The 27,450-nt window shown below is 40.2% G+C and overlaps 1 protein-coding gene across 3 annotated transcripts in view; it reads left to right on the forward strand.

Moving 5' to 3' along the window:
• CSRP2BP (CSRP2 binding protein) overlaps positions 1 to 25,384 on the forward strand; it is a 31,828-nt gene extending 6,444 nt beyond the window's left edge. The window contains exons 3-10 of one of the 3 annotated variants that reach the window (XM_006776127.2): positions 2,556 to 2,677; positions 8,820 to 9,001; positions 11,268 to 11,684; positions 11,802 to 12,367; positions 18,044 to 18,180; positions 19,547 to 19,725; positions 21,287 to 21,477; positions 24,662 to 25,384. In XM_006776127.2, coding sequence (XP_006776190.1) covers positions 2,556 to 2,677; positions 8,820 to 9,001; positions 11,268 to 11,684; positions 11,802 to 12,367; positions 18,044 to 18,180; positions 19,547 to 19,725; positions 21,287 to 21,477; positions 24,662 to 24,835 — 1,968 coding nt within the window. In that variant the 3' untranslated portion in view covers positions 24,836 to 25,384. Of the gene's footprint in view, positions 1 to 2,555; positions 2,678 to 8,819; positions 9,002 to 11,267; positions 11,685 to 11,801; positions 12,368 to 18,043; positions 18,181 to 19,546; positions 19,726 to 19,970; positions 20,017 to 21,286; positions 21,478 to 24,661 lie in introns of those variants that run through there. The other 2 variants (XM_006776128.2, XM_015572041.1) reach the window with 2 other exon arrangements.
• The last annotated feature ends 2,066 nt before the right edge of the window (positions 25,385 to 27,450 follow it).

Raw genomic sequence — 27,450 nt, forward strand, 5'->3', positions numbered from 1 at the left:
TGCGGCCCAGCTGTGAAGAGTGCAAGCTGCTGTGGTGCTTTGGGCCTTCTTTTGGATGTTCTGGGTCTCTCTGACCCAACTGCAGTTTGTTAGGTAATTTTCAGATTGTAAAGGACCAGGCCTTTCATATGCAAAAGCCTCTGCACACAGCTTGGGTGGGGCGGGGTCTCAGGGGATCACCAGGGCGGAGCAAACAGCTATGGCTGCTCCTCAGTCTTACCCTAAGAGGCCCCGAGTCTCAGTGTCCCGGCAATTGGTGCAAGCACCTCTGAGGGAAGCTGCCCTTGAGTTCCCACCGATGCCAGACAGTCCAGCTTCTCCCCATATGAGTCTGGGTCCCTAGAGACTGGTTCGGAACTGGAGTTTAGAGCAGTTGGGAGCTTGAGACTCCCTCCCAATTGAAAAAGACAACCGCATCCTCAGTTGCCAGCCCTTTCCATGTGCGTCTCGGTACCTCTGTACTTTACTTCTGCACCTCTTCTGAGTCTCAGTGTGCTTTTCTCTTTCATTCTAGTTGTAGAATTTCCACTCAGCCAGCCTTCCTGTGTTTCTGGATGATGTCTGTTTTGTCTTTTAGTTGTATTTTTGAAGTGGTTGTGCGAGGCAGCAATTTCCTGTGTTTACCTATGCCGCCATCTTGGTTTCTCCTCCAGAATTTTCTTATCTTCCCAAACAGAAATTCCATATCCATTAAATAGTAACTCCTCATGAACAATTACTGCTTTTTGGTTGACCCAATGGAAAAATCAGTGAAAGAATTTGAAAAATCTGTTCATGGGGTTAATTATTTGTTAGGCCATCTGCAAGTTTTACAAGTTTAAGGATGGCAGAAATTGAAACTCAATGGAAACAGCAGAATTGCCTTCAGGCATGTCTTCTCATGGTACCATTGGGAGTTATGCTGTGGAACCAGATAATGGGGCATGAATTGCACTTTATTAGATTCCTTACAGCTTCAGGATACTCCTTAAGGAAATAATTATTTAAGGATTAAAATTTTTTTTTTCAAATACATATATATTCATTATTGATAGTATTACAGATGTCTCCCATTTGTCCCCTCTTTACCTCCCTCCTCCCAGTTCTTACCAACCTCCCAGGTCTTCACCATCGTAAAAAAATATTTTTATTGATTTTAGAGAAGAAGGGAGAGGGAAAGAAAGATAGGAATATCAATGATGAGAGATAATCATTAATCAGCTGCCTCCTGCACGCCCCCTACCGGGCATTGAGCTCACAACCTGGATATGTGCTCTGACTGGAAGTCTTAACTGTAACCACCTGGTTCATAGGTTGACATTGACACTCAACCATTGATCGACACCTGCAGGATTTTTTTTTCTTTAGATTCTCTGCCCCTTTTCAATTTCATTGGCCCAAAATTAGTCATTATTTTTACTAGGTTGAATACATGGTTTTGAATAGCTTGTATAGTTTTGTTTATTTACATAAAATTACATAATTACAAAATTACATGTAGACACAAAAAGAAATGTCTGAAAGGACAGTCACTGAAAATGTTAAAAGTGATTATTTCTTTTAATATGTTTTTATTGATTTCAGAGAAGGAAAGAGGGGGAGAGAGAGATAGAAATATCAATGATGAAAGAATCATTGATCGGGTGCCCCCTGCATGCCCCACACTGGGGGTCGAGCCTGCAACCCAGGCATATGCTCTCCACCGTGACCTGGATGCTCAACCACTAAGCCATGCCGTCTGGGCTGATTATTTCTTGATTGTGGATTTAAAGTGATCTTTACGTACTTCTTTTCTCTTTTTTCTATTATTGAAGTCTTTTACAATGAGCATGTGTTATTTATAGTCCTAGAAAATATTTCCCCATTCGGGGCCATGAATTTATTATCTCTAAAATAACCAGGTTGTTCTAGATTAGGAGTTTTCAGATTGAACTCTGGGGAGTGAGCCCTTTGAGAAGGGGCAGAGCAGCCAGGCCTTTCAGGTCTCTGCCCCTTGTTGATTGCTGATTTCATTTGAAGAAAGGTTTCCACAGCTAAAAATGATTAAATACTGAGTACATGGTGTGTCACATTATTTTCAGCTCTGAAATTCTGAGTCATTTGTTTCGGCCCTTTAAAGAGCTTAGAGAAATATATATGCAGGGATGATTTTCAAAATATTCAATAGAGTTAGCACTGTTGGTCAAGATGCTGGCTGGAGTAGATAGCTGGAGGCCTCATGATGGCCAGTAGTTAACACTTTTGTTAGTTCTGCATTGTGGAGGATGGAGGGGTACTGGGATGGGGGTTCACCCCAGGACAGTGGTTATTTATCATAATCAGCCAACCACACATCAGCCCTGCGTGTGTAACACGTAAAGAAAGACTGCACATATCTAAGTGGATGAGTCAGACTCATCTGAGAGCAAAAAGGAAAGTAAAATTCTATACTGAGAATATTCCAAGATATTATCCTTCCTTTTTCCCCTCTGTTCTCCAGCATTACTATTTAGGATATAAAACAACAAATTTTCTCCTTCAAGATTAACACCCTTAATCATGCTTCTGTCCCAGTCCTTGTTTGGTTTGTTTTTCAGGTTGTCATGTTGGCAATGTACAACTTGTCTCTGGAAGGAAGTGGACGTCAAGGTTATTTCAGGTGGAAAGAAGATATCTGTGCTTTTATTGAGAAACATTGGACTTTTTTACTAGGGAATAGGTAATGTGATTTTTTTTAAAATCTTATACTTGGAACAAAGATATAAAGAATGAATATAAGATGTGAGCCAGCCTACTGTAGCCCTCTAGAGCAGCAATTTTCAACCTTTTTTATCTCATGGCACACACAAACTAATTAAAAAATTTTGCAGCACACCAAAAAATACATTTTTGCCAGTCTGACAAAAAAAAGAGAAAAGGTATAATTTTGATTTATTCACACTGGACAGCTATTGTTGTGTTTGCTATTGCCATTTTTTTTTTTTTTTTGACAATCTAAGGGAAAAGAGGTAAGTTTCCCTGACTAAATAAGGTATTGCATGTTTTAAAAATTCTTGTGGCACATATGTAATACTTTCAACAATAAAGAATTATTTTGAAAAATAAAAATAAAAATGCTTGTGGTACACTGGTTGAAAATCACTGCTCTGGAGAATTAGAGTATGCATTTGCTTGTGGCAATTACAGAGAATTTTGTAATCCAGAAAATGTTCCTTTTTTAAGTTAAAAAACTTGTTTATGAAAAATCAAAGTGAAAGTATATACTATTAAAAGTGTAGTCACTCATCCTATTTCGAGAAGTAACTTGATTTATACTGAGCATTCGGAGATTTTGAAGAGGTTTGTAGAACATTAAAAAATAGTTTGATTAAATGAGGCTGTTTAATAGTTGAATGAGTAACTTTAATTGGAGGAGATAGCATTATTACTATCCTTTTAAAATCATTGCCTTATCAGAAGAAAAATAATGGCAGTTATTGACTGCACCCGTTTATATTTCTTTTCATTAATAGAGTCATTATTTTGTATTTATTTTTATTAACTAGAAGGGAGAAACAGTTTTATACTTTTTGGTATGACAGTGCTTAGCAAGATCTAGATACGTTATACATATGGCTTAGTCATTCATTCCTCTTTTCATTTTATTTTTTTTATTTTTTATTTTTTTTAAAATATATTTTATTGATTTTTTACAGAGAGGAAGGGAGAGAGATAGAGAGTTAGAAACATCGATGAGAGAGAAGCATCGATCAGCTGCCTCCTGCACATCTCCCACTGGGGATGTGCCCGCAACCCAGGTACATGCCCTTGACCGGAATCGAACCTGGGACCTTTCAGTCCGCAAGCCGACGCTCTATCCACTTAGCCAAACCGGTTTCGGCCTCTTTTCATTTTAAGACTTTTTTTTTTTTGCTGCTAAGTGCACTCCTCCTTGGTGACTGTTTTAGTTCATCAGACTTAGGGATGTCAGTGCACAGATATTGAGACCATATGGTGTCTTTTTGTTTGCTTGTGTTTTTTTAGAGAAGGAGGAAAGGGGGGTGGAGAGAGAAATATACATTAATCGGTAACCTGTAGCCTTCTCTATGCGCCCTGACTGGGGATTGAACCTGCAACCCGGTTATGTTCCCTGATTGGGAATTAAACCTGACCTTGTACACGGGACAGTGCTCCAACCAACTGAGCCACACTGGCCAGGGCTTGAGACCATATGTTTTAACTAAATGTTCATATGAATCTACTAAGATTTTTATTGCTATCCTTATTGCTATTTAGAGATTAATGAGTTTACAATTGGATTGGTCAGTTCTGTTTGAGATTCTGATTGTTAATTGCCATCTGAAGTCCTGTGTGGGATTCATAAATCTTGCATATAGGGTCAGTGTAGACAAGATAGGTAAAGGCTCTGATCACAGCAGGTCAGAGCAGGGAGTTTGTACATGTCCTCTCTCAGAACTCACTACAGCCTCTATTTCCTCTGGTGCTGAGAAGTCACAGCTCTGCTAATGCTGCTGGGAAATCAGGGAAGGCATTTCAAAGGAGGGACAACATTCTGAAGGCTTGCTCTGAGGAAAAAATAGAATAAATTCAGTACATTTTTACAAAAGAAGTTATTTTTGTTCTTGAGTAATTTTAGTGGTACTAAGAAAAGAATTGACAGTATAACTGGTTCTTTTTCTTAAAGAAAGGAAATCTGTTGTCTTAGTTCAATGACAGCACTATTTGTGGGACTTAATACATCCCATTTATAAGGGACAAAAAAGAAAAAAACGGATAAAATTAGATCTTGGAATGTTTTCATGATCTCAGTGCTGCTCTGTTTAATGGATTATCTTCTGGAAGAACTTGGATTTAAATTGCCTGTTTTTAAGGATATTGCCGTTATTTTAACAGAAGTTGTTAGTGTCATTTGTTCATTTCTAGAGCCTATTCTTTTTAATATGTTTACTGAAAGGCATTAATTACTTTCCAGCTGCTGTGTAGTTTAACCATTGAGACTAGTAGTTTGGGCCATAATAATGTATCACTTGAATTATCATTTACTTATTTAAAATTATCATTTACTTACTTAAAAAATACATTCACTTTAAAAAGAAACTTCACACCACCTTGGTGAGCAAAAAATAATATAATTTGCCATAAATATAATGAAACTATAAAAATAAATGCACTAAAAAGAAAACAATGCCATTAAGTTGTAGCTGGAGCGCATGGCCTGTTGAGTCAATCTGAGACCTTCTTTCTTGATCAAAAGGGGTGGGTACATGTGTTAGAATTTCAAGCAATAAACTTTCTCCTTGATCTAACCAGAAGGAGGAAAGAGAAGGAAAAATTACTCTGATTCCGTGCCACTCAGTTTCCTGCCCAGTGCTAACCTTTACTTTGGGAACTCTGCTTTATTTTATTTTGTTTCTGTTTTGTCTTTTTATCTGTTTGTTTGGGGTTTTTTTTCTCTTTTTTGTTTTGTTGTTGTTGTTATTGTTATTGGGAACTCTGCTTTAAACATCAGTGATTGGAAAGTCACCTGAAGCTGCTCCCTGATGTGATTACCATGTGCTCAGATGTCTCTGTATATGAACATACACAGTTACTACACCCTAGAGGACCACGCTGCAAAAGAGCACTTGCAGTCATACTTTTTTTATAACTACTAAAGATTTTAATTCTGCTATCCATAGACCAGTGATGGCGAACCTATGACACGCGTGTCAGAGGTGACACGCGAACTCATTTTTTTGGTTAATTTTTCTTTGTTAAATGGCATTTAAATATATAAAATAAATATCAAAAATATAAGTCTTTGTTTTACTATGGTTGCAAATATAAAAAAATTTCTGTATATGACACGGCACCAGAGTTAAGTTAGGGTTTTTCAAAATGCTGACACGCTGAGCTCAAAAGGTTCGCCATCACTGCCATAGACCATATTTTAAATTCCTAACAATAGTATCATTTCTCATTTGCCATAAAAGCTAAGCAAGTAGCCCTGGCCTGTGTTGCTCACTTGGTTGAAGCATTGTCTGGTGCACCAGAAGGTTGCAGGTTCGATTTCCGGGCACGTACTTAGGTTGCAGGTTTGATCCTCAGTTAGGGCACATGCAGGAGGCAACCAACCAAGCGATGTATCTCTCTCACATCGGTCTTTCTCTCAAATCAATTTTTTTTTAAAAAAAGAGCTAAGCAAATAGTATACCGTGTAATGAAGTTCTAAATTTGAATACATTTTCTTCCAGATATTTACAGAATTTGCTTTTATGCTTTTAATTTTTATTAAAGTTTAAGTGTGTAAAGGATTATTTAGGGTCAACCTAAATAACTTTATGTACTTATTGTAGAAACAAAAAGTATACAAAAGCTTTATTAATCACTATAGTTTAATTGCCATTATGTGATCATTTAATTTGCTTTTACAATCCTAGCCTTGAATTCTTCCAGAAGATATAACTTTGATTATACCTTTGAAGAATAATTGGAATGCTTTATTCTGTTACCATATTTCATTGATTTTAAGATGCATAATAGTTCAAATTTTGATTTCTCTGATAGCTGGATATATCTTACAAGTAGTGATGATGTGTCAAAATTTGATAGTTTCCTTTCTTGTACATAAATGATATATCTTAAAATCAGTAGATCTTATATTTGATGAAATATGAGACAGCACATTCATAGTATTTAAAATTCAAAAAAATTATATGACGATTCTGGGGAGATGGCAAAGTAGGAAGCACCAGAAATCTGTCCCCCTACTTAGAAAACAATTGGAATTGTAGAATCTGTCTGATACAACTATTTTGGAATTTTGGAGTCTGTTGAAGACTTGCAACTTCCAGGGGAAGGTTTGGACAGTAAATTGCTGTTAATTTTAATCACTTTCAACTCAGCACTGTAGCTTCTGCCTATCCCACACTTTTCAGCCTGTAGTAGGCAGCAATGTGCATGCTCTTAGAGCAGCTTGCACACAACTTATGGGAACCAGGGTATACAAAAAGAACACTCCTCCAGATATTGTGATCTGTGCTCTGATCACTGATTACTGCTGCTGATCATAAGGTTGCAGACAAAGGTGGGCAGCCATTGTTGCACCTTCCCTATTGTGGCAAGCCCCTTTCCCTCTGGCTGAACCAACTTTATGGGATTAACAGGCTGGTGCCTTCTTCTCTCCCTTTTATTTTTCTCTTTGTTCTCCTTTTGGAGTAGACATTGAAGGCTAAGATGTTCAAAAGCAACTACATTTATATATACAGAGGAAATCAGAAAGTCACTACATGTGCTCAGGGGAAGGTGCAAGCTCAGAAATGACCCAAGAAGACCTTATACAACTCATGCTGATATTTGGCACAGGGGGACAGCCTACAACAGTAAAAAAACAAACTTCGGGGAAGGATAATAATCTAATGTCCAGAGTTACTACATTATTAAGTTAAATTTTCAATTAAAAATTAGAAAGAATACAAAGAAACAACAAAAGGTATGGCCCATTCAAGGAAAAATAAATAAACCAACCAGGACTTCCTTAAGAAGACCTAATGGATCTATGAAGGAAAAACTTTAAAACAACTGTCTTAACGATGCTCAAAGAACTAAAGGAAGATGGGGAGAAAGTCGAGAAAACATTGTATGAACAAAATAGGAATATCAATAAAAAGGTAGAAAACAGAATTTCTTTCTGGAACTGGAAAGTACAATACTGTAATGAAATATTCACTGGAGGGATTCAAAGCAGATTTGAGCAAGCAGAAAAAGATTTAGTGAACTTGAGGATGGGTCAATGGGAATTATAAGATCTGAGGAAAAGGAAAAAGATCAAAGAGAAGTGAACAGAGCCTACAGGACCTGTGGGACACTACCAACTGGACTAACATACTCATTGTGTGAGAAAGCAAGTAGAATGGCTTCCCCCTTGATCATATTCTTTGGGCAAGAAGAGGGGGCTTGGAAAGTTAGAAAAAGTTAAGTGGAGGAGACCAAAGGAGTTAGAGTGCTCTGTGACCAAAACATTGCCAGTGAAAGCTAGGGTGTTATTTGCCCCATCACAGACAGTGCTTATGCCTATTAAAGTGCTTATGCCTATTAAAGTTTTTTCTTCTGTGTGTTCTAGTACATCTTTGTTCCTAAGAATACTTTTTTCTTTTGCCTCCTAGCAATATTTTGAAACTGTTAGTCTGGCCTTCTTACGAAAGTATTTCTGGTGATTGACGTATGTTTTCAAGGTGGAAATAAAACAGTTGCCTTTGAAAGAATTTTCAACAGGAGGAATCTGAATAGTTGACATTTAACATATTTAAAATTTTTTGTTATATACATTCTTTTTTGGGGGGCAGAATTATTCCCCCAAAGTTCAGTTCTTTCTTTGTGGAACACACTATATAATTTTATTCCCACTCTGCTGTGTAAAGGCCAATAGGAACAGAGTGAGAGATGCATCTGATACCTGGGTAAAATGAACTATTTACCATGGCTAATGATTCTCCTGCATGCATTCTTGAGAGCTGTATTTAATTCACATATAAAAGCAACTTGTTTAATTAAAATTATAGAACTTGGTATTCATGATGATTGTAATCAGAATTGTTTTATAAGCTTTGTTTGAATTATGTCATTTAATCCCCACAACGATCTAGTGAGGTAAGTTCTATGATCCTAATTTTAAAGATGAGGAAACTGAGGCAGCTAGGAAGTGGTAGAGCCAGGATTTGAAGCCAGACAGACCTCAGAGCCTCTCTTAACTTACATTCCTTCAAAGTTTTCAGGTTCAGAGCATATCGTAGGCCAGGAGTCATAGAGTATACATAGAGTGTATTTTCTATATAATGATAGAAATTTAAAAAAAATCATTTTTAAATTCTTGGACTCTCCAGGAAAAAAACTTCGACCTGGTGGAGCACAGTAGCAGGTTGCCTCAGCGTGGGAAGTCCTATGTACTTCCGTTCAGGTGCTCAGGAATTCGGAGAACCAGGATGGTGGAAACTTGTTCACAACAAGCCCCCGACAATGAAACCTGAAGGAGAGAAGTTGTCTGCCTCTGCTTTGAAAGTAAAAGGTACTGCTGTGAGAGCAGTGTAGGAGGTGCTAGCCAGCCCAAAGCCATAAGGGTGAGCTCAGGAGATAATCCCACTTTACCAGGCATAGCTCATCTGCTCTGGAGGGACTCTGCTTGGCAATTTTATTGTGACACATTTGTTGTATCCTGTAAATAAATACTAAATAAAAATGGGATAATTTCCTAATTAAGTTACCAGTTTTAATAAATTTCCTTTGATATCTGAAAGGTTCTCTATTTTAACCTGATTTTGTTTTTAAACTTTTTATTATGGAAAAATTTTTAAATGTGCAAATGTGCAGAGAATAATATAATGAATCCCCACATACCTTTCACCTCATTTCAACAGCTAACTGCTGGCAATCTCATTTTATCTAGACCAGGGGTGAGGAATGTCCAGCCCTCAAGTCACATAAGGCCACTTAATCATTTGGCCTGGCCTTGCCAAGGCATTAGGGGTGAGTTAATTAAATGTTTGACCAAATATAGCAGGCTAATTTTTAAGTTGATACTTTTGTATGGCCCATGAATGATGTTATAAATATCCAAATGGCCCTTGACATAAAAAGGTTCCCCACTCCTGATCTAGACCCATAGTACTTTCCCCCAACCCTCTACCCATCCCACCCTTGGATTCTTTAGGAGCAATCCTAGGTACCAACCTAGCATTCTTAAAAATGTCAGTATGTATCTCTACATGGTGTGAACTCTTTCTTTTTTGTAGTCTAACCATAATACCATTTTCACAATTTTAAGAAAATTAATAGTAATTCTTTACTGTCATACATTGGTCTGATTTTTTTGAATCTAAGAAGGTTTTAATGAGCTTTTACATTTAAAAAAATATAATTGGAGAGAAAGTCAGGTAGGATTGAAGGATATAAGGTCTGGAAGTTGCTCCTCTGTACCCACCCCTTCCTGCAGTTTCACTTCCCAGAGTAACCACTGTTGACTCTTGTGAATGCATTTAGAAATCGTCTGAACATTTAAGCCTTTTGTTATTTTTTTAAAAGAAAAACTGTAAATGGACTCACAATACTTATTCTCCATTTTCCCCTCCACTTACCAGTATACCTTGGATATCTTTCCATAGCAGTACATGCAGATCTGCCATGTTTTCTTTCTTCCTTCCTTCCTTCCTTCCTTCCTAGTTAATTTCAGAGAGGAAGGGACAGGGAGAGAGAGACAGAAACATCAATGATGAGAGAGTCATTGACTGGCTTCCTCCTGCATGGTCCCCACTGGGAATCGAGCCCACAACCCAGGCATGTGTCCTGACCAGGAATCGAACCAGGACCTCCTGGTTCATAGGTCAACACTCAACCATTGAGCCACGCCATCCAGACTGCCATGTTTTCTTTTATTTCATTGCATTCCATTGAATGGCCATATGATAATTTATTAAACCCCTGTTGATGGACATTTTGGTTATTTCTAGAACCGTTTATTGTTGTTATTTTAAACAACAATATGGCCCTAGCCGGTTTGGCTCAGTGGATAGAGTGTTGGCCTGTGGACTGGAGGGTCCCAGGTTCGATTCCAGTCAAGGGCACGTGTCCTGGTTGTGGGCTCAGTTCCCAGTAGGGGATGTGCACGAGGCAGCTGATCAGTGATTCTCATCATTGATGTTTCTATCTCTCTTCCTTTCCCTTCCTCTCTGAAATCAATAACAATGTATTTAAAATATAAATAAACAACAATATAATTGTACAGTTTTGTGTGCATGTGCAAATTTTTGTGTAATTCCTGGAAGAGTGTTACTGTATTAAATGCATGCTCATTCAAAACTTTAATCAGTATTGCCATGCTACCTTCCAAAAAGTTGTAATAAAATTTACGTGCTGGTATGAAAATGGTCATTTCCCCATATACTTGCTGAGCATTATCAAAATTTTAATGCTTTCCTTTTCCAGTCGGTGGAAGATAGTGTTTAATTGTTTAAATTTTCATTATAATTTTTTTTCTTGTTAAAAGATGTCTATGTCCTCATATAAGGCAGGGAGGGAGAGAGAGAAAAATATTGATGTGAGAGAGAAACATCGATTGGTTGCCTCCCATATGGTCCAGGGCTGAACACGAAACATGGTCATGTACCCTGACCGGGAATCTAACCAGTGCCCTTTCAGTGCATGGGACCACGACACACCCACCAGGGCAAACATTTCTCTATTTTGAATGTGGCAGTAAGTTTACAATAATAAATTAGTAAAAGAAACTAAAGTTGATTGGTTATTTAAAAATTGAGGTGTTTATTCTTTTCCCTCAGCCTCAAAACCAACTTTAGATCCCATCATTACTGTTGAGGGACTTAGAAAACGGGCGAGTCGCAATCCTGTGGAATCAGCCATGGAATTAAAAGAGAAAAGATGTCGTACTCAGGAAGCGAAAGACATTAGAAGAGCCCAGAAGGAAGCTGCTGGCTTTCTTGACAGGAGCACTTCTTCGACCCCTGTAAAGTTCATAAGCCGAGGCCGCAGGCCAGATGTGATTCTAGAAAAAGGAGAAGTGATCGACTTTTCATCCTTGAGCTCCTCTGACCGCACTCCACTGACTAGCCCGTCTCCATCTCCCTCTCTGGATTTCTCTGCTCCCGGGACCCCTGCCTCTCACTCAGCCACGCCCAGCTTGCTTTCAGAAGCAGATCTGATTCCAGATGTGATGCCACCACAAGCCTTGTTTCACGGTAAGTCTTGCCTTTCATGGGCCTTTATTTTATGCCTGGCCCATGATATGAAAGTGTATGTTTTCACCTTGTGTGCGGTGTGCTCTATTTCTTTTGTCCTGTTTTATACTTCCACAGACGACGATGAGTTGGAAGGTGATGGAGTCATAGACCCAGGGATGGAGTATGTCCCACCCCCTGCTGGGCCAGCAGCTTCTGGGACAGTGCCTGGAGGCAGGAAGAAGGTCAGAGTACCTGAACATATAAAGCAGGAGGAAGAGAGTGAGGAGGAAAAACCTGACAGGATGGACATTGACAGCGAAGACACAGATTCCAACACATCTCTGCAAACAAGGGCTCGAGAAAAGAGGAAGCCACAGCTGGAGAAGGACAGGAAGCCCAAAGGGCCCAAGTACACCCCTGTTAGCATCTATGAGGAGAAGCTGCTCCTGAAGAGGCTGGAAGCTTGTCCCAGTGCCGTTGCCATGACACCAGAAGCTCGGAGACTGAAGCGTAAACTGATTGTCAGACAAGCAAAAAGGGATAGGGGATTACCACTGTTTGACTTGGATCAAGTTGTTAATGCTGCTCTTCTGTTGGTTGATGGGATTTATGGAGCCAAAGAAGGAGTTTCTAGGCTTCCAGCTGGCCAAGCCACATACAGAACCACCTGTCAGGACTTCAGAATCCTTGACCGGTACCAGGTGAGCTAACACACATGCTAAAACTCTCGAGGCAGGAGTGGAGGTGGGGCAGGCAGCACCAGGGAGTGGGCACAATTAGGCAGTGACTATTCAAGTCCTGAGTAATTTTGGAAGAGAGAATAAAACAGCAAGAGAGAAAAATAGAAAAATTACTGGGCTTTATTTTTTGAAATTGTTCAGTATGAATACCTCTTAATACAGCTGGGTTATTTTCCTCTTGGGGCATTTCAGGCAGAACCTAGACATTTTCTTTGTATCATGTAGTCCCTAAGGGTAGCCGTACATGGTTTGTGTCATGACTTTGATAGTTTTGTTGAGAACATAAGTGTACCAGACCCTGTGCTGAGCAGGATCTGAAAACATGTAACCATCTGTGGGTTAGAAGACAGCCTGGAGACATAGCAGCCAGGGGAGCAGTGTGGTGTCAGCGTGGCTCAAGGTGACTCAGTGGAACCCAAGGCTAAGTGTGCTCCTGGAACAATGAATTCCACTCAGAGCTGCCAGAACACACCTTCACACAGCAGGAAGGAGAGGTCTTAGATTCCCTGTATCTGTGCTAGCACTGCTCTTAACCAGCCTCTTACTAGTTAGCTAACTGAGCTGTAAAGTGAAAACTTGTTTTTTATTTACTTTTCTTTGATTACAGGTGAGGTTACAACTGTAATCATGTTCCCTCCTTGTTTCTCTGTGAATTGCCTATTGGATTCTTTGCACATTTTTCTGTTCTGTTGTTATTTGGCAACGAAAGTGGGCTCTTCTCTTTGTTGCCATTGTTCTGGTATTATTCAGTGTGTACCCTGTGTGGGCTTTTTTGTTTCATTGTGCTCAGCATTTGGTGTGTGGGCCCTTTGAATTTGAAAGTCCTTGAGTTCTGGAAAGTCTTCTTAATTTCCTATCTTCTGTTTTTTCTGGTCTGTCTTTTCAGAGCACTGCTATTAGGACAAGGGCTAGCAGACTTTTTCTGTAAGGAGTCAGATAGTAAATAGTTTCTGCTTTGCAAGCCACACAGTCTCAGTTGCAACTATTTAACATGGCTGTTGTAGTATGAAAGCAGCACAGGTAAGATATAACGAATGGGCATGGCTGTGCTCCAGTAAAACTTTATTTACCAAAACAGGCTGGATTTGGCATATGGGCTGTAGTTTGCCCATGACCCCTACTCCAAATGGATCCCCTTAATTTTCTTTTTTTCCCCTATTCCTCATCTTTTCTGGGAAGTAGTAACCTGCCTGCCTGCATCTTAGGAGCCAAGTAAGGGAGGCCAGGAGCCGACCATTCAGCTGGAAAATTTCCATTAAGTGTCCCTGTTTTAGGACAGTACTTCCACCTTTGGCTGTGCCAGGGCCCCTGTGTCCAGAATCTTTCTCCTTTGAGCTTCTGCAGAGTCTAGTCTTCTGCCCATGGAAGGGAAGATCATTTTTGGATATGGGCAGTGCGGGCTTTAACCTCTGAAGTAAAGGACTCTGAGCTTTCGTAGGACCTGGCCTTTCCTATTGCTGCCCTTTCCTGAGGCTCTGAGCTGCAAATCCTGCTGCTCCTGGCCTGGCCTCCCTGCTGCTTTAGGTTTTGTCTCTCAAGTCCAAGTCATTTGGCACTTTTTCATGTGCTTTTGTTGCCATCATCTGTTCATTTGTTCTTTGTTCTCATGAGCTTTTCTTTTTAATATCTATACTTTTTTTTAAATTATGAAATGTGTCATACCCATAGAAGAATGCCCAAGGAGAATGCATAGAACATATGAGTATAGCTTAGAGAGTAATAAAATAAATGCCTGTGCTTCTAGCTCCTGGGTTTAGAAACAGCATTACAAACACCTGAGAAGTCTGTACACTGCCTGCTCACCCCAGAGGAAGTCATTCTCTGACTTATTGTTAACCATTCTTCTACTTTTTTAATAACTATATCCCTAAACGCTATACTTTTATTTTTAAAAAAATGAAGTGGGAAACACTTAGCTGTGGAAGGAAATTACCTCTTAGATGAAGGTTTCCAGAAGATAAAGCTAAGTGGTCTGTGGGTGGTTGTTGTAGATAAGCTGTGTCCCACAAAAGGATATATTGAAGTCCTGACTCCTGCTACAGGTGAACGTGACTTACTGAGAAATAGGCCCCTGTACATATAATTAAGATGAGATCATGCTGGAGTAGGGTGGGCCCTTAATGCAATATGACCAGTGTTCTTACAAGAGATGAGACACAGAGACAGACACAGGAGGGAATACCATGTGACGACTGAGGCAGAGTGCTGGGTCCACAGCCAAGGGATGCCAACGATTGCTGGCAACACCAGAAGCCAGGAGAAAGGCGCGGGACAGCCTGTCCCCTAGAGTGTTCAGAGAGCATGGCCCTGCCGACACCTTGACTTCTGACTTCCAGCCTCCAGAACTGAGGGAATAAATTCCTCTTGTTTTGAGTCACCCTATGGATATAACAGCTCCAGGAAACTCATACAGTTATGTTCTGGCTGCACCTTCCATGAGCCCCTCCTGGAGAAGTCAGTGGTCAAGGACATTAGGGAGTGGTTAGTGGACAAGGTCACCACCCGAGCTGCAGCATATACCAGGGAATGTGACAGAAGTCTGGGCCATGGCAGTGGGGTCCTCTGCATTTCCTGCCTGGGCTGACATGCTTCCTTCCAACTTGTAGGTAGGTCAGCAGTTATTTGTGGGGCAAGTATCCTCAGCTGATGCAGGGAGTAGAGTGTCAGAGAACTTGATGAAGACAAGCAGGGCACAGATGTGATTCTGGGCTAACTACTCCTTAGGCTTAAAAGATGGTCCAGTAGTGGGCAGGGATTCTCACAGCCTTTGTGTTCCGTCTTCCCTCTCACTTTTTGACTTCTCCCAAATTGGGTTGGGGAAGGGAACCAACAATCCACCTCGCTCCCCATTTTGTTTAGAACCAGAGGTTTGGAGAAGCTCATTTAACATTTTCCAAACTTATTTGACTTTGGGACTCCCCCCTCCCCCCACCATTTTGTCATTCAACTAACATTGAGTACCTCATATATGCCAAGCACTGTTCTCTTGGGCAATACTGCAGTGAATTAAGACAGAGAAGGTTCCCCACCCTTATGGAGTTGCCATGGTGAGCATCGAGGTGACAGAACTAACTCCCTTAACAAACAGGATCACTTCCCACAAAGTGAGTATGCAGTGAGATGGAAGAGCAGAGGGCAGCAGCCACTTCGGACAGGTAGTTAAGGATGGTCTTTCTGTAGAGGGAACACTTGAACCAAGTTCTGATCCACAAGGAGGAGCTGGGCTGAGGAAGGTTCAGGGCAGAAGACTCAGGCACAGGACCTAAGGCAGGAGTTAGTTTGGTGTCTGAGGCTGGAACATAGGGATGATGGAGGAGGGGGATGATGGGAGATGAGGCCACAGAGGTAACAGGGCCAGATCCTGCAGGTCACGGCAAGGAGTTTGAATTGTATTATGAACTTACAGTGGAGAGCCAGATAGGAGCTTTCCTCAAGGGAGGTGAATTTAGTTTTTAAAAGGAAAATCTGGGCTGTGTGTGGAGAATGGATGATACGAGGTAAGAGTGGCAGGCAGCAGGGAGACTGATAGGAGGCACTGGTAGTGATCTGGACAGAAATTGAGGGTGGTTTAGATTTGGGAAAGCAGTGGCAATGGAAAGAAGTTGGGGCCCTGTATAATATCTACAGAGTTCCACAGAACTCACCTTGAGATTGAGTGGATAGTCTTTCGCGAGCTAGTGGTTCAATCGCTGGTGTTTCAGTTGTCTATTGCTGCATACAAATCATCCCAAAACTTCGTGGCTTAAAACAGTGACTATTTAATATTTCTTCTGATTCTCTGGGTCCGCTGGGCTCAATTGGGTGGTTCTTCTGTGGCTGCGTTTAGCTGAGAGCTGGGTCAGGACTGGAATGAACAGGACGGCTTCTCTTCCTCCAGAGCCTGTGTCTGTGGCCTCTAGTCGCTCAGTGGTCCAGCCTGGACACCATGGCAGTTGGACTCCGGGAGGGGAAAAGTGGAAGCTGCCAGTCCCAGTTAGGCCTGGGCTCAAAAGTCCCAGAATGTTACTCTGCCACTTCCAGATTGGTCAGTCACAGGCCCGCCAGATTCATGGGGAGGGGAAATTGACTCTACCTTGTGATAGAAGGAGCCACGTGTACCCAGAGGTGGGGAAGAACTGTTGGGGCCATATTTGGAAACTGTATTACACAGCTTTCAATTTCACTTTGAAACTTAAAGTCCTGGAAGAATTTCAAAGTTAGCTTTTGAAAGTTTTGGTGTCCAGTTAGGTAAGATCATAAGAGAAAATTATAAAAGAAGGAATTTTTGCTCTTCTTCCAACAAAGTTATTTTCTAGACTAAGAGCAAACTGATTCTACAAAAACAACTCAAGTTTCTAAACTTTATCCATTCCTTGGCAAACCACTTTATAAGTGTGCCTTTTAATCTTCCATTTGAACTCTTTGCTATAAAACCCTAATTGCACATGTTCTGTTACTACATGACTGGGCCCTGGAGCAGCACTCGCTGAAGAACAGACATCTCCGATGAGACTCCCAGGGCCAAACCTACCTGTTCAGTTAGGACACCTGCCTAAGGAGCAAAGACAAACCACATCCTCCTTGAACCTCTGGTAGGGCCGCTCCACTATGGTGATTTGTTTTAGGGATGATAATTTGTATGGTCCTACTTTTGTCAAATTTACTCAATGGAATGGAGACATATTTTAATAAATCCATATATAAGTATTGCAATAATTGGTCCCCATGGCTGTTTGGGTAACAAACTATACTCATAAAACCCGACCCATGTATATATGTTACCTTCATGTCACTGGTGCTGGTTAATATTTGATGAATTGACTGAACGTGTAATATAGATAAAATGAAACATATAGAAGCTATAAATCCTGTGCTCAATCCTGCATTTCACTCAATTAAATGACTTTAAACATTTTATAATTACTTAAAAAAATTTTAAATTATTTTTTGATTTTTTGTTAATCCTCATCTGAGGATATTTTTTCCATTGATTTTTGGAGAGTGGAAAGGAGGGGGAGAGAGACAGAGAAAAACATTGGTGTGAGAAAGACATGTTGGTTACCTCCCGCACATGAGGCCAGGGATCAAGCTAACAACCGAGGTACTTGCCTGTGATCAGAATTGAACCCAGGTCCCTTGAGTTTTTGGGCTGATTCTCTATCCACTGAGCCAAACCGACTAGGGCTAATTCTTTTAATTTGAAACTATTACAACAGGGATGAGTTTTTCATATCTTATTTTATACAATGATTTTTTTTTTTAATCCTCACCCAAGGATATTTTTCCATTGATTTTTTTTAGAGAGTGGAAGAGAGAGGGAAAGACAGAGAGAAATATCAGTGTGAGAGAAACACATCGATTGGTTGCCTCCTGCACATGCCCTGATCAGGGCTCAAGCTGGGGAGGGGCCTGCAACCAAGGTATGTGCCCTTGATCAGAATCAAAGCCGGGACCCTTCGGTTCATAGGCCAATGTTCTACCCACTGAGCCAAACCGCCTAGGGCACAATGAAATTTTTTTTTAATGAGCTTTTCAAATATGTGATGTAAAAAGACCTTTCCGATACATAACAATGTCATAAGTACTAATTATCTGTGGGAATTAAACCAATCTTTTGAATAATTTTGTTTTTATATAACCAGTGTTTCTTTCTCATAGACTGCCCTGCCATCCAGGAAAGGATTTCGGCACCAAACCACCAAGTTTTTGTACCGTTTGGGGAGGTCGGAAGATTTGGCTGTGGACCAGAGTATTATCAGCCCTTACACTTCTCGGATCTTGAAACCGTACATCAGGTATACAGAGAAGAGCATGATGTTGAGTGTGTCATGAGAAGTAATGTTTGTGGTTTCTGCACTTCGTCTCTCTGCCAGAGTGAAGAAATACCAAAACGTGTGAGCAGGAGTCATCAAGGGCTGAGTCTGTGCTCTGTGTCTAGCTCAGCCTTGACTTGTTTCAACTGTACTTGTTTGCAGAAAGGATGGCCCTTTGGTAAAAACATAAAAAGCAAGGATAAGTTAACTCTGTTAGATATCATTATGATGACCATATTTATTGTTTCATTTAAAATTTTAAAGTTGTATATATTTAGTAGTCTGTGAAATAAAAAAAATAGCAGCAGTGTCTCCATCTGACCTATGCCTGGACTGGATTTTGAGACAGTTTCTAATGATGAGTCTAGGACGGGTGAGGAAGCTTTTCCCTGCCAACGGCCATTTGGATATTTATAACATCATTTGCGGGCCATACAAATTATCAACTTAAAAACTAGCCTACTGTATTTGGTCAAACATTTATTTTTTTAAAAAATATTTTATTGATTTATTACAGAAAGGAAGGGAGAGAGATAGAGTTAGAAACATCGATGAGAGAGAAACATTGATCAGCTGCCTCCCACACATCTCCCACTGGGGATGTGCCCACAACCCAGGTACATACCCTTGACTGGAATCGAACCCGGGACCCTTCAGTCCGCAGGCCGATGCTCTATCCACTGAGCCAAACCGGGTTCGGCATGGTCAAACATTTAATTAACTACCCCTAATGCCTTGGCAGGGCCAGACCAAATGATTTCTGGGCCTTATATGGCCAAGGGGCCCGACATTCCCCACTCCTGGCTAGGCTGTGCCGCAAAGCTAAGCTGACAAGAGAGGCCCCCAGGGCTATCTTGGATGTGGTGACAGAGCACATGGTCTCCGTTGACGATACTTGTTCTGCAGCTCATAGTCACCTGCTCCCTGCACAGCACTGCCTCCAGGCAGACACGTGGACAGGCAGTGTGGAGCCTGCTCTGCTTCCTCTGGCGCTAGTTGTCCGCAGCTGCCCTGGCAGGGTTGGATCTCCCCTGCCCTGGACTCTGTCTTGGTCAGAGCACTCAGAGGGTTAAATTAGGATGCTCTTTGTTCCTCACTCTGTTCATAACCCTCGCCAGCACCAGTAGAGTTCCTGGTGGTTACAGAGGGGTTTGGTCTGACAAATGTTGAAAGAGTAAATTTTAAATTTATACCAAAAAGCCCTGTAGCTGTTGTCAAGCTAGTTGCCAAATAAAGTAGTGCAAATTATCTCAAAATTTCAAGCAGATCAGAGTTTGCATGAATCAAATGGCTAGGAATAATATTGAGTGTTTTTTTTACTTGAATTTGTTTATTTTCTGTGGTACTGGAGGCGTGATTATGAAACAAAACCACCCAAACTGCAGCTCCTGTCACAGATTCGTTCCCACCTGCACAGAAATGACCCTCACTGGATGCCGGAGCCCGATGCACCTCTCGATTACTGCTATGTCCGGCCAAATCACATCCCAACGATCAACTCTATGTGTCAGGAGTTTTTCTGGCCTGGTATGTTCCCCTTTCTCAAACTGGGCAGATGGGTTTTCTATAGAATAAATTTTAATAATTTTTTAAATTAGTGTATGTCATGTAACCCTAACATTTTTACTTATGATTTTATTCAGTTTGTGTCTAATATAGAAATATTAAAATATAAATACCTCTTTCTTTTCTAAGATCAAGGGAAAGCCTGCATTTAAATTAATAAACAGTGTTTTTGTTTGTTTCTCTTCCCTGTTTGTTTCTGCTTCCAGAATAAAAGATTCATCCTGTTTGCTTCTACATATGTTTAGATATCAGGTAATATCTATCAGCCAAACACAGACTGGTAGCCGGGGCATTTGGACACTTTTGAATTTGCTTAATAATTCTGTATGCTTTGCTCACTTAGCTGTTCCTTAGAAAGTATTAGTAGAGCCAAAAGGTGTTTTTAAAAAGCCAAATACCCCAATCATAGACTTTAACCCAATATGATTTGTCATTTTATCAGCCTTAATATACTGACTGTCTCTAATGACCAGAGCCATCAATTAAAGAAGAACATTTTCATTGCTAAATATAAACACACTTTTTGTGGATCTGCTTTACCACTATGCTTTGAAATATAAAGCAGGAAATACGTCTTCCAGATGTTAGATAAGATTCATTGGGATGAGAGCTTTGTGATCTTTATTGTCTGGCAATCATGTAGTAGTGCGTGTGGTGGCAGAGCTGTGCTTGCTCTTTTGAGAGTGTATGGGGGCTGAAAGGAACATTTTTTTTTTTTAAATGTATTTTATTGATTTTTTACAGAGAGGAAGGGAGAGGAATAGATAGTTAGAAACATCGATGAGAGAGAAACATCGATCGGCTGCCCCCTGCACACTCCCCACTGGGGATGTGCCCGCAACCAAGGTACATGCCCTTGACCGGAATCGAACCTGGGACCCTTGAGTCCGCAGGCCGACGCTCTATCCGCTGAGCCAAACCGGTCAGGGCTGAAAGGAACATTTTGGGAGCATTTACTATTTCCTTCCTGTACACTAGGTGACTTTCATACACTATGCAAGGACTCTTATTTAACCTTTTTATTGTAAAATTAGTGTTTGTACAAAAGAGCTTATAAATTGAATATGTCTGAGGTAAAGAATACAATGGTATGGACACTCTCATGGGATCTTTCCTCCAACTCTGTGAGGAGGTCTAGGGACTTTCACCTTAAACATGTAGAAACTAAGTCTAAGACTTTAGCGATGTGCCCACTGATACACATGGCAAGGAGCCTGAGCTCAAAACAGGTGTGTTCAGTTCTGACCCTGTTCACTCTGCTACACCACCCCCCCCACCCCCAATCCTGCCTCTCCTTCTTTTAACAAGTACTTAGAAAAGATGATGTTAAGTTTGGTATATTCTAAAATTCACTTTTAATTTTATGATCTGAATGTATGGTATCTATGGTAGTATCTTTGTCTCATTTTGTTTTGTGGTTTTTTTTAGCACACAGGTGTAGCTGTAAGTACAGACTGAACAGCTTGGTGTTCATTACTTTCAAAAGGCACATGGTGTGAATCTGATTGTTTCTTTTCTTTAGGCATTGACCTTTCTGAGTGCCTGCAGTATCCAGACTTCAGTGTCGTCGTCCTGTATAAAAAAGTTATCATTGCTTTTGGCTTCATGGTTCCTGACGTGAAGTACAATGAAGCTTACATTTCATTTCTGTTTGTCCATCCTGAATGGAGAAGAGCAGGGATTGCAACTTTCATGATTTATCATCTGATTCAGGTATGTATTCTGTGTTCATCTTCTACCCACTAGCTTCTGGGCCAGTGATGGCGATCCTTTTGAGCTCGGCATGTCAGCATTTTGAAAAATGTCGGGGTCCAACCCCAGCAGGTCCAGGGGTTCCCAAAGGTGTGGACGGAGTCAGCAAAGAAGGAATGACACAACAGCGTTCAGTTGATCAGCAGCCTAGCCAGGTTCTCCAGCCAGGTTCTGTCTTTATTCTCCTGTTACATCTGTATTTATACCAGTTGATTTTAATCCTATCCATTCTATTCTAAAGGTTAGGGCATTTGTTATCTCCAACGACTATGTCAAGCGGCAAGGATGGACTGGCTTCCAGCAGAAAAACCCTAACTTAACTCTGGTGCTGTGTCACATATAGAAATTTTTTGATATTTGCAACTATCGTAAAACAAAGACTTATATTTTTGATATTTATTTTATATATTTAAGTGCCATTTAACAAAGAAAAATCAACCAAAAAAATGAGTTCGCGTGTCACCTCTGACACACATGTCATAGGTTCGCCATCACTGTTCTGGGCTCTTTGGAGAGAATTGGAGGAGGGGTGAATCTGAGCGGGGCCCTCCCAGCACAGCCCAATGGAATATAAGACCAGGTGACAGAAAGCCAGTCACCATCATTTGTGAGGTTATTAAAACAGACAGACAAAAATCTTCACCTCTCTAAAATAAGATTGCTATTTATATTTTTATTTTTTGTTAATCCTCATCCAAGGATATTTTTTCCATTGAATTTTAGAGAGAGTGGAAGGGAGGGAGGAATGGGGAAAGACAGAGAGAGAGCATCAGTGTGAGAGAGACACATTGATTGGTTGCCTTTCTGCAAGCAGTGGGATCAAACCTGCAATCCAGGTACATGCCCTTGACCGGGAATCAAACCTGTGACCTTTAGATACATAGGCTGATGCTCTAACCACTAAGTAGCACCATCCAGGGCTAAGATTGCTATTTAGACCCAGGTTTTAAAGAAGCCAGTTTGTAAATATGTGTAGTAAATAAAATGAGACAATGCCAAAGAGAAAGCATGAAGCGCTTGTACTATCCATGTTGGTAATGCTGCTGCTCTTAGAATCAGCACCGCCACGACTCCAACATGGAGATGGAACTATGGTTTTTAGTTTTAAGCCGTTTAAAATATTTCAGCCAAGCCGTATCAGTCAGTAGTACACAGTCTGTAATTCTTGATTGTTTTTCATTTTACCATCACTTTATAACCTGGTATGAACCTTCAAAGACTTGATTTTAATAACAAATTATAATTCATCCTTTGATATATCTGGGTCATCTTTGAAGAAAGTATACCATATATTTATATACTAACATCAGAAAAACATGCAAAGATTTTTGTTTTCACCCAGAAATTTTTGGTAACTTTTATTTAGAAACCAATTGGTATGGGCAATTTTGTGTTACTGGTCAAGATTCCTTTTTGGTTTTGGATTTCTTTTTTTTATTGAGGTATAATTGACATACATTATATTAATTTCAGGTATATAACATAATGACTTAATTTTTGTATATGCTGCAAAAGGATCACTACATTAAGTTTAGTTACCATCCATCACCATACATATTTAAAAAATTTTGTTTTACTTGTGATGAGAACTTTTAAGGTTTCCTCTCTTTGCAGCTATCAAATATGCAGTGTAGTATTATTAGCTATAGTTGCCATGCTGCACATTACATCTCATGACTTATTTATGTTGATTCCCTTCACCCATTTGTCCACCCTCTACTTCCCCCCATCTTGGCAACCACCAGTCTGTGTTCTGTATCTGTAAGCTTGGTTTTCAGGATTCCTTTTAAATAGAGGATGGAGTTGATAAAATATTTATCCAATTAATGAGACTTGCTCAGTAATTCCCAAGTGTTGGCCAGAACCTTGAGAACCATCTTCTAGAAATTGCTTTCTCTCACCTCTCTCAGCAGTTAATATGCGCTACCTGTATTGTCTTGGACTGAGACCTTCTCAGTGATTTCTACCACACCCCCCTTTTATCTGCCCCACTTCACTGGCAGAATTGGCCTCTACTCTGTGTTCCTCCTTCTAGCCTACCAGCCTGCCTGCAGGATTTGTGCCTTTCCCTTCACTGCCAAGGGCTTGGGGCAGGCAGGGGTGACAGTTTGATGTGTCTGCTTGACACAGGCCTGGCCCAGTCAGTCCCCACAGAGCTTTTCCTGGGTTGGAGGAAGAGTGTTCATCTTTGTTTGCAGGTATTTAGCCTACAGCCCAGGCCCAGACATAGTCTCCCTCAGTCAGTAGCACTCAGTGATGACCTTGGTCAGGCTGTGCTTATTTGCAGTGGAAGGAACACTGGCCTTACCTCAGCACACGTTCTTGTCCTTGGTGTACTAGACGCAGATGTGAATTCAACAGAGAATGGAAGGTAGCCGTCTGCCTTTGACAGAGTTCTTAATTGAGGCCTTGGGGGAACCATGGACTATGAAGTCTTAAGGACCCTATCAACTTCAGTATTTCGGTGCCTTCTTCACGAAAAGAAGTTCTTTATTTATATTACTTTTGGGCTGCTTCAGTCTGTGTACCTAATTACAGAATCTAAGGACTTGCCTTGTATTGGTAGAATGATTATTATTTTTTCTCCTAGGATTGGGCGATGGTAAGTATAGAAATCTCAGTTCTGAGAAGTGAATTCTGTCACTTTGGGAGGGGTGGACTTTAGAATTTTGAAGGTCTGTATAGATTCTTCAGGTTTTATAATTAAATGTCAGTTCTAATATTTCATATTTGGTCACATAATTTAACATCTAGTTGTTAAAAGCAGAACTTACCTTTTTCACTATTTCTTCAAAATTTTCATGGAGTTTGGTATAAGTATGTTTGACATGTAAATGTAATTGAATTATAAATAATACAGTTGGTAATGAAATATCTCCCGTGGCCCTTTGCTTCAGAGAGAAAAAAGAATGCTTAGCATGCCACCCGTTTCCTCAGTGTTGATGAATGCTTCAGGGGATGTTTTGATCAGTGGCAAAGTGTCATTCGGTTTCCAGCTGTTGCCAGGTGTTGTGAAGTCTCAACTTCAGTCCCTGCCATCTCTAGTTTCCAAAACCAACTACCTCCTCTTAGAAGAGTTTCTTCACCTACTCATTTCCCTCGGGCGTTCTCCTTTTCATCTTGTATTTTTCCGCTCTCTTGACAGACCTGCATGGGCAAGGATGTCACTCTGCACGTCTCAGCAAGCAACCCAGCAATGCTGCTGTACCAGAAGTTTGGATTCAAGACTGAGGAATATGTTTTAGATTTCTATGATAAGTATTACCCCTTGGAGAGCACAGAGTGTAAACATGCGTTCTTTCTGAGGCTCCGACGCTGATGGGACTTGAATAGAGCTCTTCACAGAGAAACACATATGCTTCTACAGACAGGTCTTCACATAGACCTTACTCATTTCACTGTGAGTCTAATCTCTGCGGTTAGACATTCATCCAAACTCTCAGCAAAGATGAGGAAAGAGGTGGGTGGTCGAATGAGTAGTGACCAGCCCGTCAGTAAAATTGCTGTGTCCAGTCCTTTCCGGAGAGGCCTTCAACCCACATCTGGGGACTCCACAGTTAACTAACACTGAGATGCTGCTGTCCTCCTTCCATCAGACAGTTTGTAAGATTAAAAGTATCTAAACTGAATCTCTTGGTGAGAGAGAATTCGTCTGTCCTAATTTAAAGAATGAGCAAATGTGATCGCTGTCAAAGTTCATGCAGAGTCCTGGGATGATGAGAGATGAAATGGTTACGTAAAGGGATGCCAACCCTTTCCCACACTTGATGTGTTGTCATTGAACCCAGCAGGACTTTAAGTCACTGAGGTTCTGTTGTCTCTCTCTGACTTTGGTCACAGTCAAAATAAACTAAATGTTGTCTCTATACATTACTTCGCCTGTTCTGTTAGCATCTCACACCAGGGGTTGGCTTGGGAGTGGAGGATCTCAGCCTCCCTCTGCCTGTGAAGTTGGTTTGGTGTTGGAGTGGCTGAGCAGCCTGGATGGAGGTGTGCAGTGGAGGTGTGCTGGGGGCAGAACTGTATGGTCTGCAGGACTAGGCTGTTTGGTGTGTGGGGGTGTTGGAGATGGACTCTTTTTGTTTGTTTTTTTCATTTATTCACAAACTATTTAATAATAGTTAATACATCCCAGACATTTTGATGGTATTTGGAAGGTTAACATGATAAAAGTGAGTTCTCAGAATGCTCAGGTTAAGAGAGAATCATAAAAATGGGGAAATTATAAATGACCCCCTGAAAATTGGCATGAAATGTGTAACTCGTAAAGGCATTGCTCCCACGGATACATTTGATACGAATTTCTTGGATTACACACTTCTGCCTAATAGAGAATTTTTCCCCAAAAACATTAACGCTGCATGTGGGGAGTTAATAGGTTTACAAAAGAAAAAGCATTTCCTTGAGCAATGTACAGTTAAACAGCTTTAAAAAAAAATTTATCTTTATTGTTAAAAGTATTACACATGTGTCGTCCCCCCCATTCCCTTCACTTCACTATTGTCTGTGTCCATGGGTTATGTACATCTACATATAAGTTATCTGGTTAATCTCTTCCCGCGGCCACCCTACTCTTCCCTCAGATTCCTCAGTCTGTTCCATGCTTCCATGTCTCTACATCTGTTTTGTTTGTCACTTTATTTTGTTCATTATATTCCACCCATGAGTGTGATACTTGTCTTTTTCTGACTGGCTTATTTCACTTAGCATGATACTCTTCAAGTCCCTCCATGCTATTTCAAAGGGTAAGAGCCTTTTTCACAGCTGCATAGTATTCCACTGTGTACCACATCTTTTTTAATCCACTTATCTGATGGGCACTTGGGCTGTTTCTGGAACTTAGCTATTGTAAATAGCACTGCTATGAACATAGGGGTGCACATATTCTTTCTGGTTGGTGTTTCAGGATTTTTAGGATATCTGGGTCAAATGGCAGTTCTATTTTTTAATTTTTTGAGGAAAATTTCTATTGTTTTCCATAGTGGCTGTACCAGTCTGCATTTCCATCAGCAGTGTAGTAGTGTTCCCTTTTCTCCAACACTTGTCATTTGTTTATTTGTTGATGATAGCCATTCTGGCAAGTGTGAGGTGATACCTCATTGTCATTTTAATTTGATGATTAGTGACTTTCAGCATTTTTTCATGTGTCTTTTGGCAATCCGTATGTCTTCTTTGGAGAAGTGTCTGTTTAGGTCCTTTCCAATTTTTAATTGGTTTGTTTGTCTTTCTTTTGTTAAGTTGTATGAGTTCTTTATATATTTTGGAAATTAAGCCCTTATCAGATATATCATTGCCAAATATGTTTTCCCATACAATGGGATCCCTTTTCATTTTGTTGATGGTTTCTTTTGCTGAGCTTGTTATTTTGATATAGTCTTAGTCCCATTTGTTCATTGTCTCCTTAGTTTCCATTGCCCTAGGGGCTGTGTCGATAAAGATATTGCTACAACAAATGTCTACTATTTTGCTGCCTATGGCTTCTTCTAAGATTTTTATGGTTTCCCGCCTTACATTTAAGTCCTTTATCCAATAAATGTTATTTTTCAATGTCAATAATAAATGTAAGCAGTGAGTAGCATTGCGCTCATATTTAGAAGAGCTGTACTATTTTAAGAAAATTGTTTTAATGAACACTAGCAATAGATGAGAATTCTAATCTCCTATCCTATCCAATGCTTGATAATGTCTGCTTTTTGTTTATTTTAGCTATTCTAATAAATATTTTATAATATTTGTGTGTTTTTTGCATTTCCCTAATGATTAGTGATGTTAAACATCTTTTTATGTGCTCATTTGCCATCTATGTATCTTCTGTGATGAAATGTCAATTTAGATCCTTTGCCCATTTTTTAATTGGTTTGTCTTCTTTTGTTAAGTTGTATGAGTTCCTTTTATATTTTGGAAATTAAGCCCTTATCAGATATATCATTGCCA

The sequence above is a fragment of the Myotis davidii genome, unplaced genomic scaffold (genome assembly GCF_000327345.1).
Source record: "Myotis davidii unplaced genomic scaffold, ASM32734v1 scaffold608, whole genome shotgun sequence".
Classification (NCBI taxonomy): Eukaryota; Metazoa; Chordata; class Mammalia; order Chiroptera; family Vespertilionidae; genus Myotis; species Myotis davidii.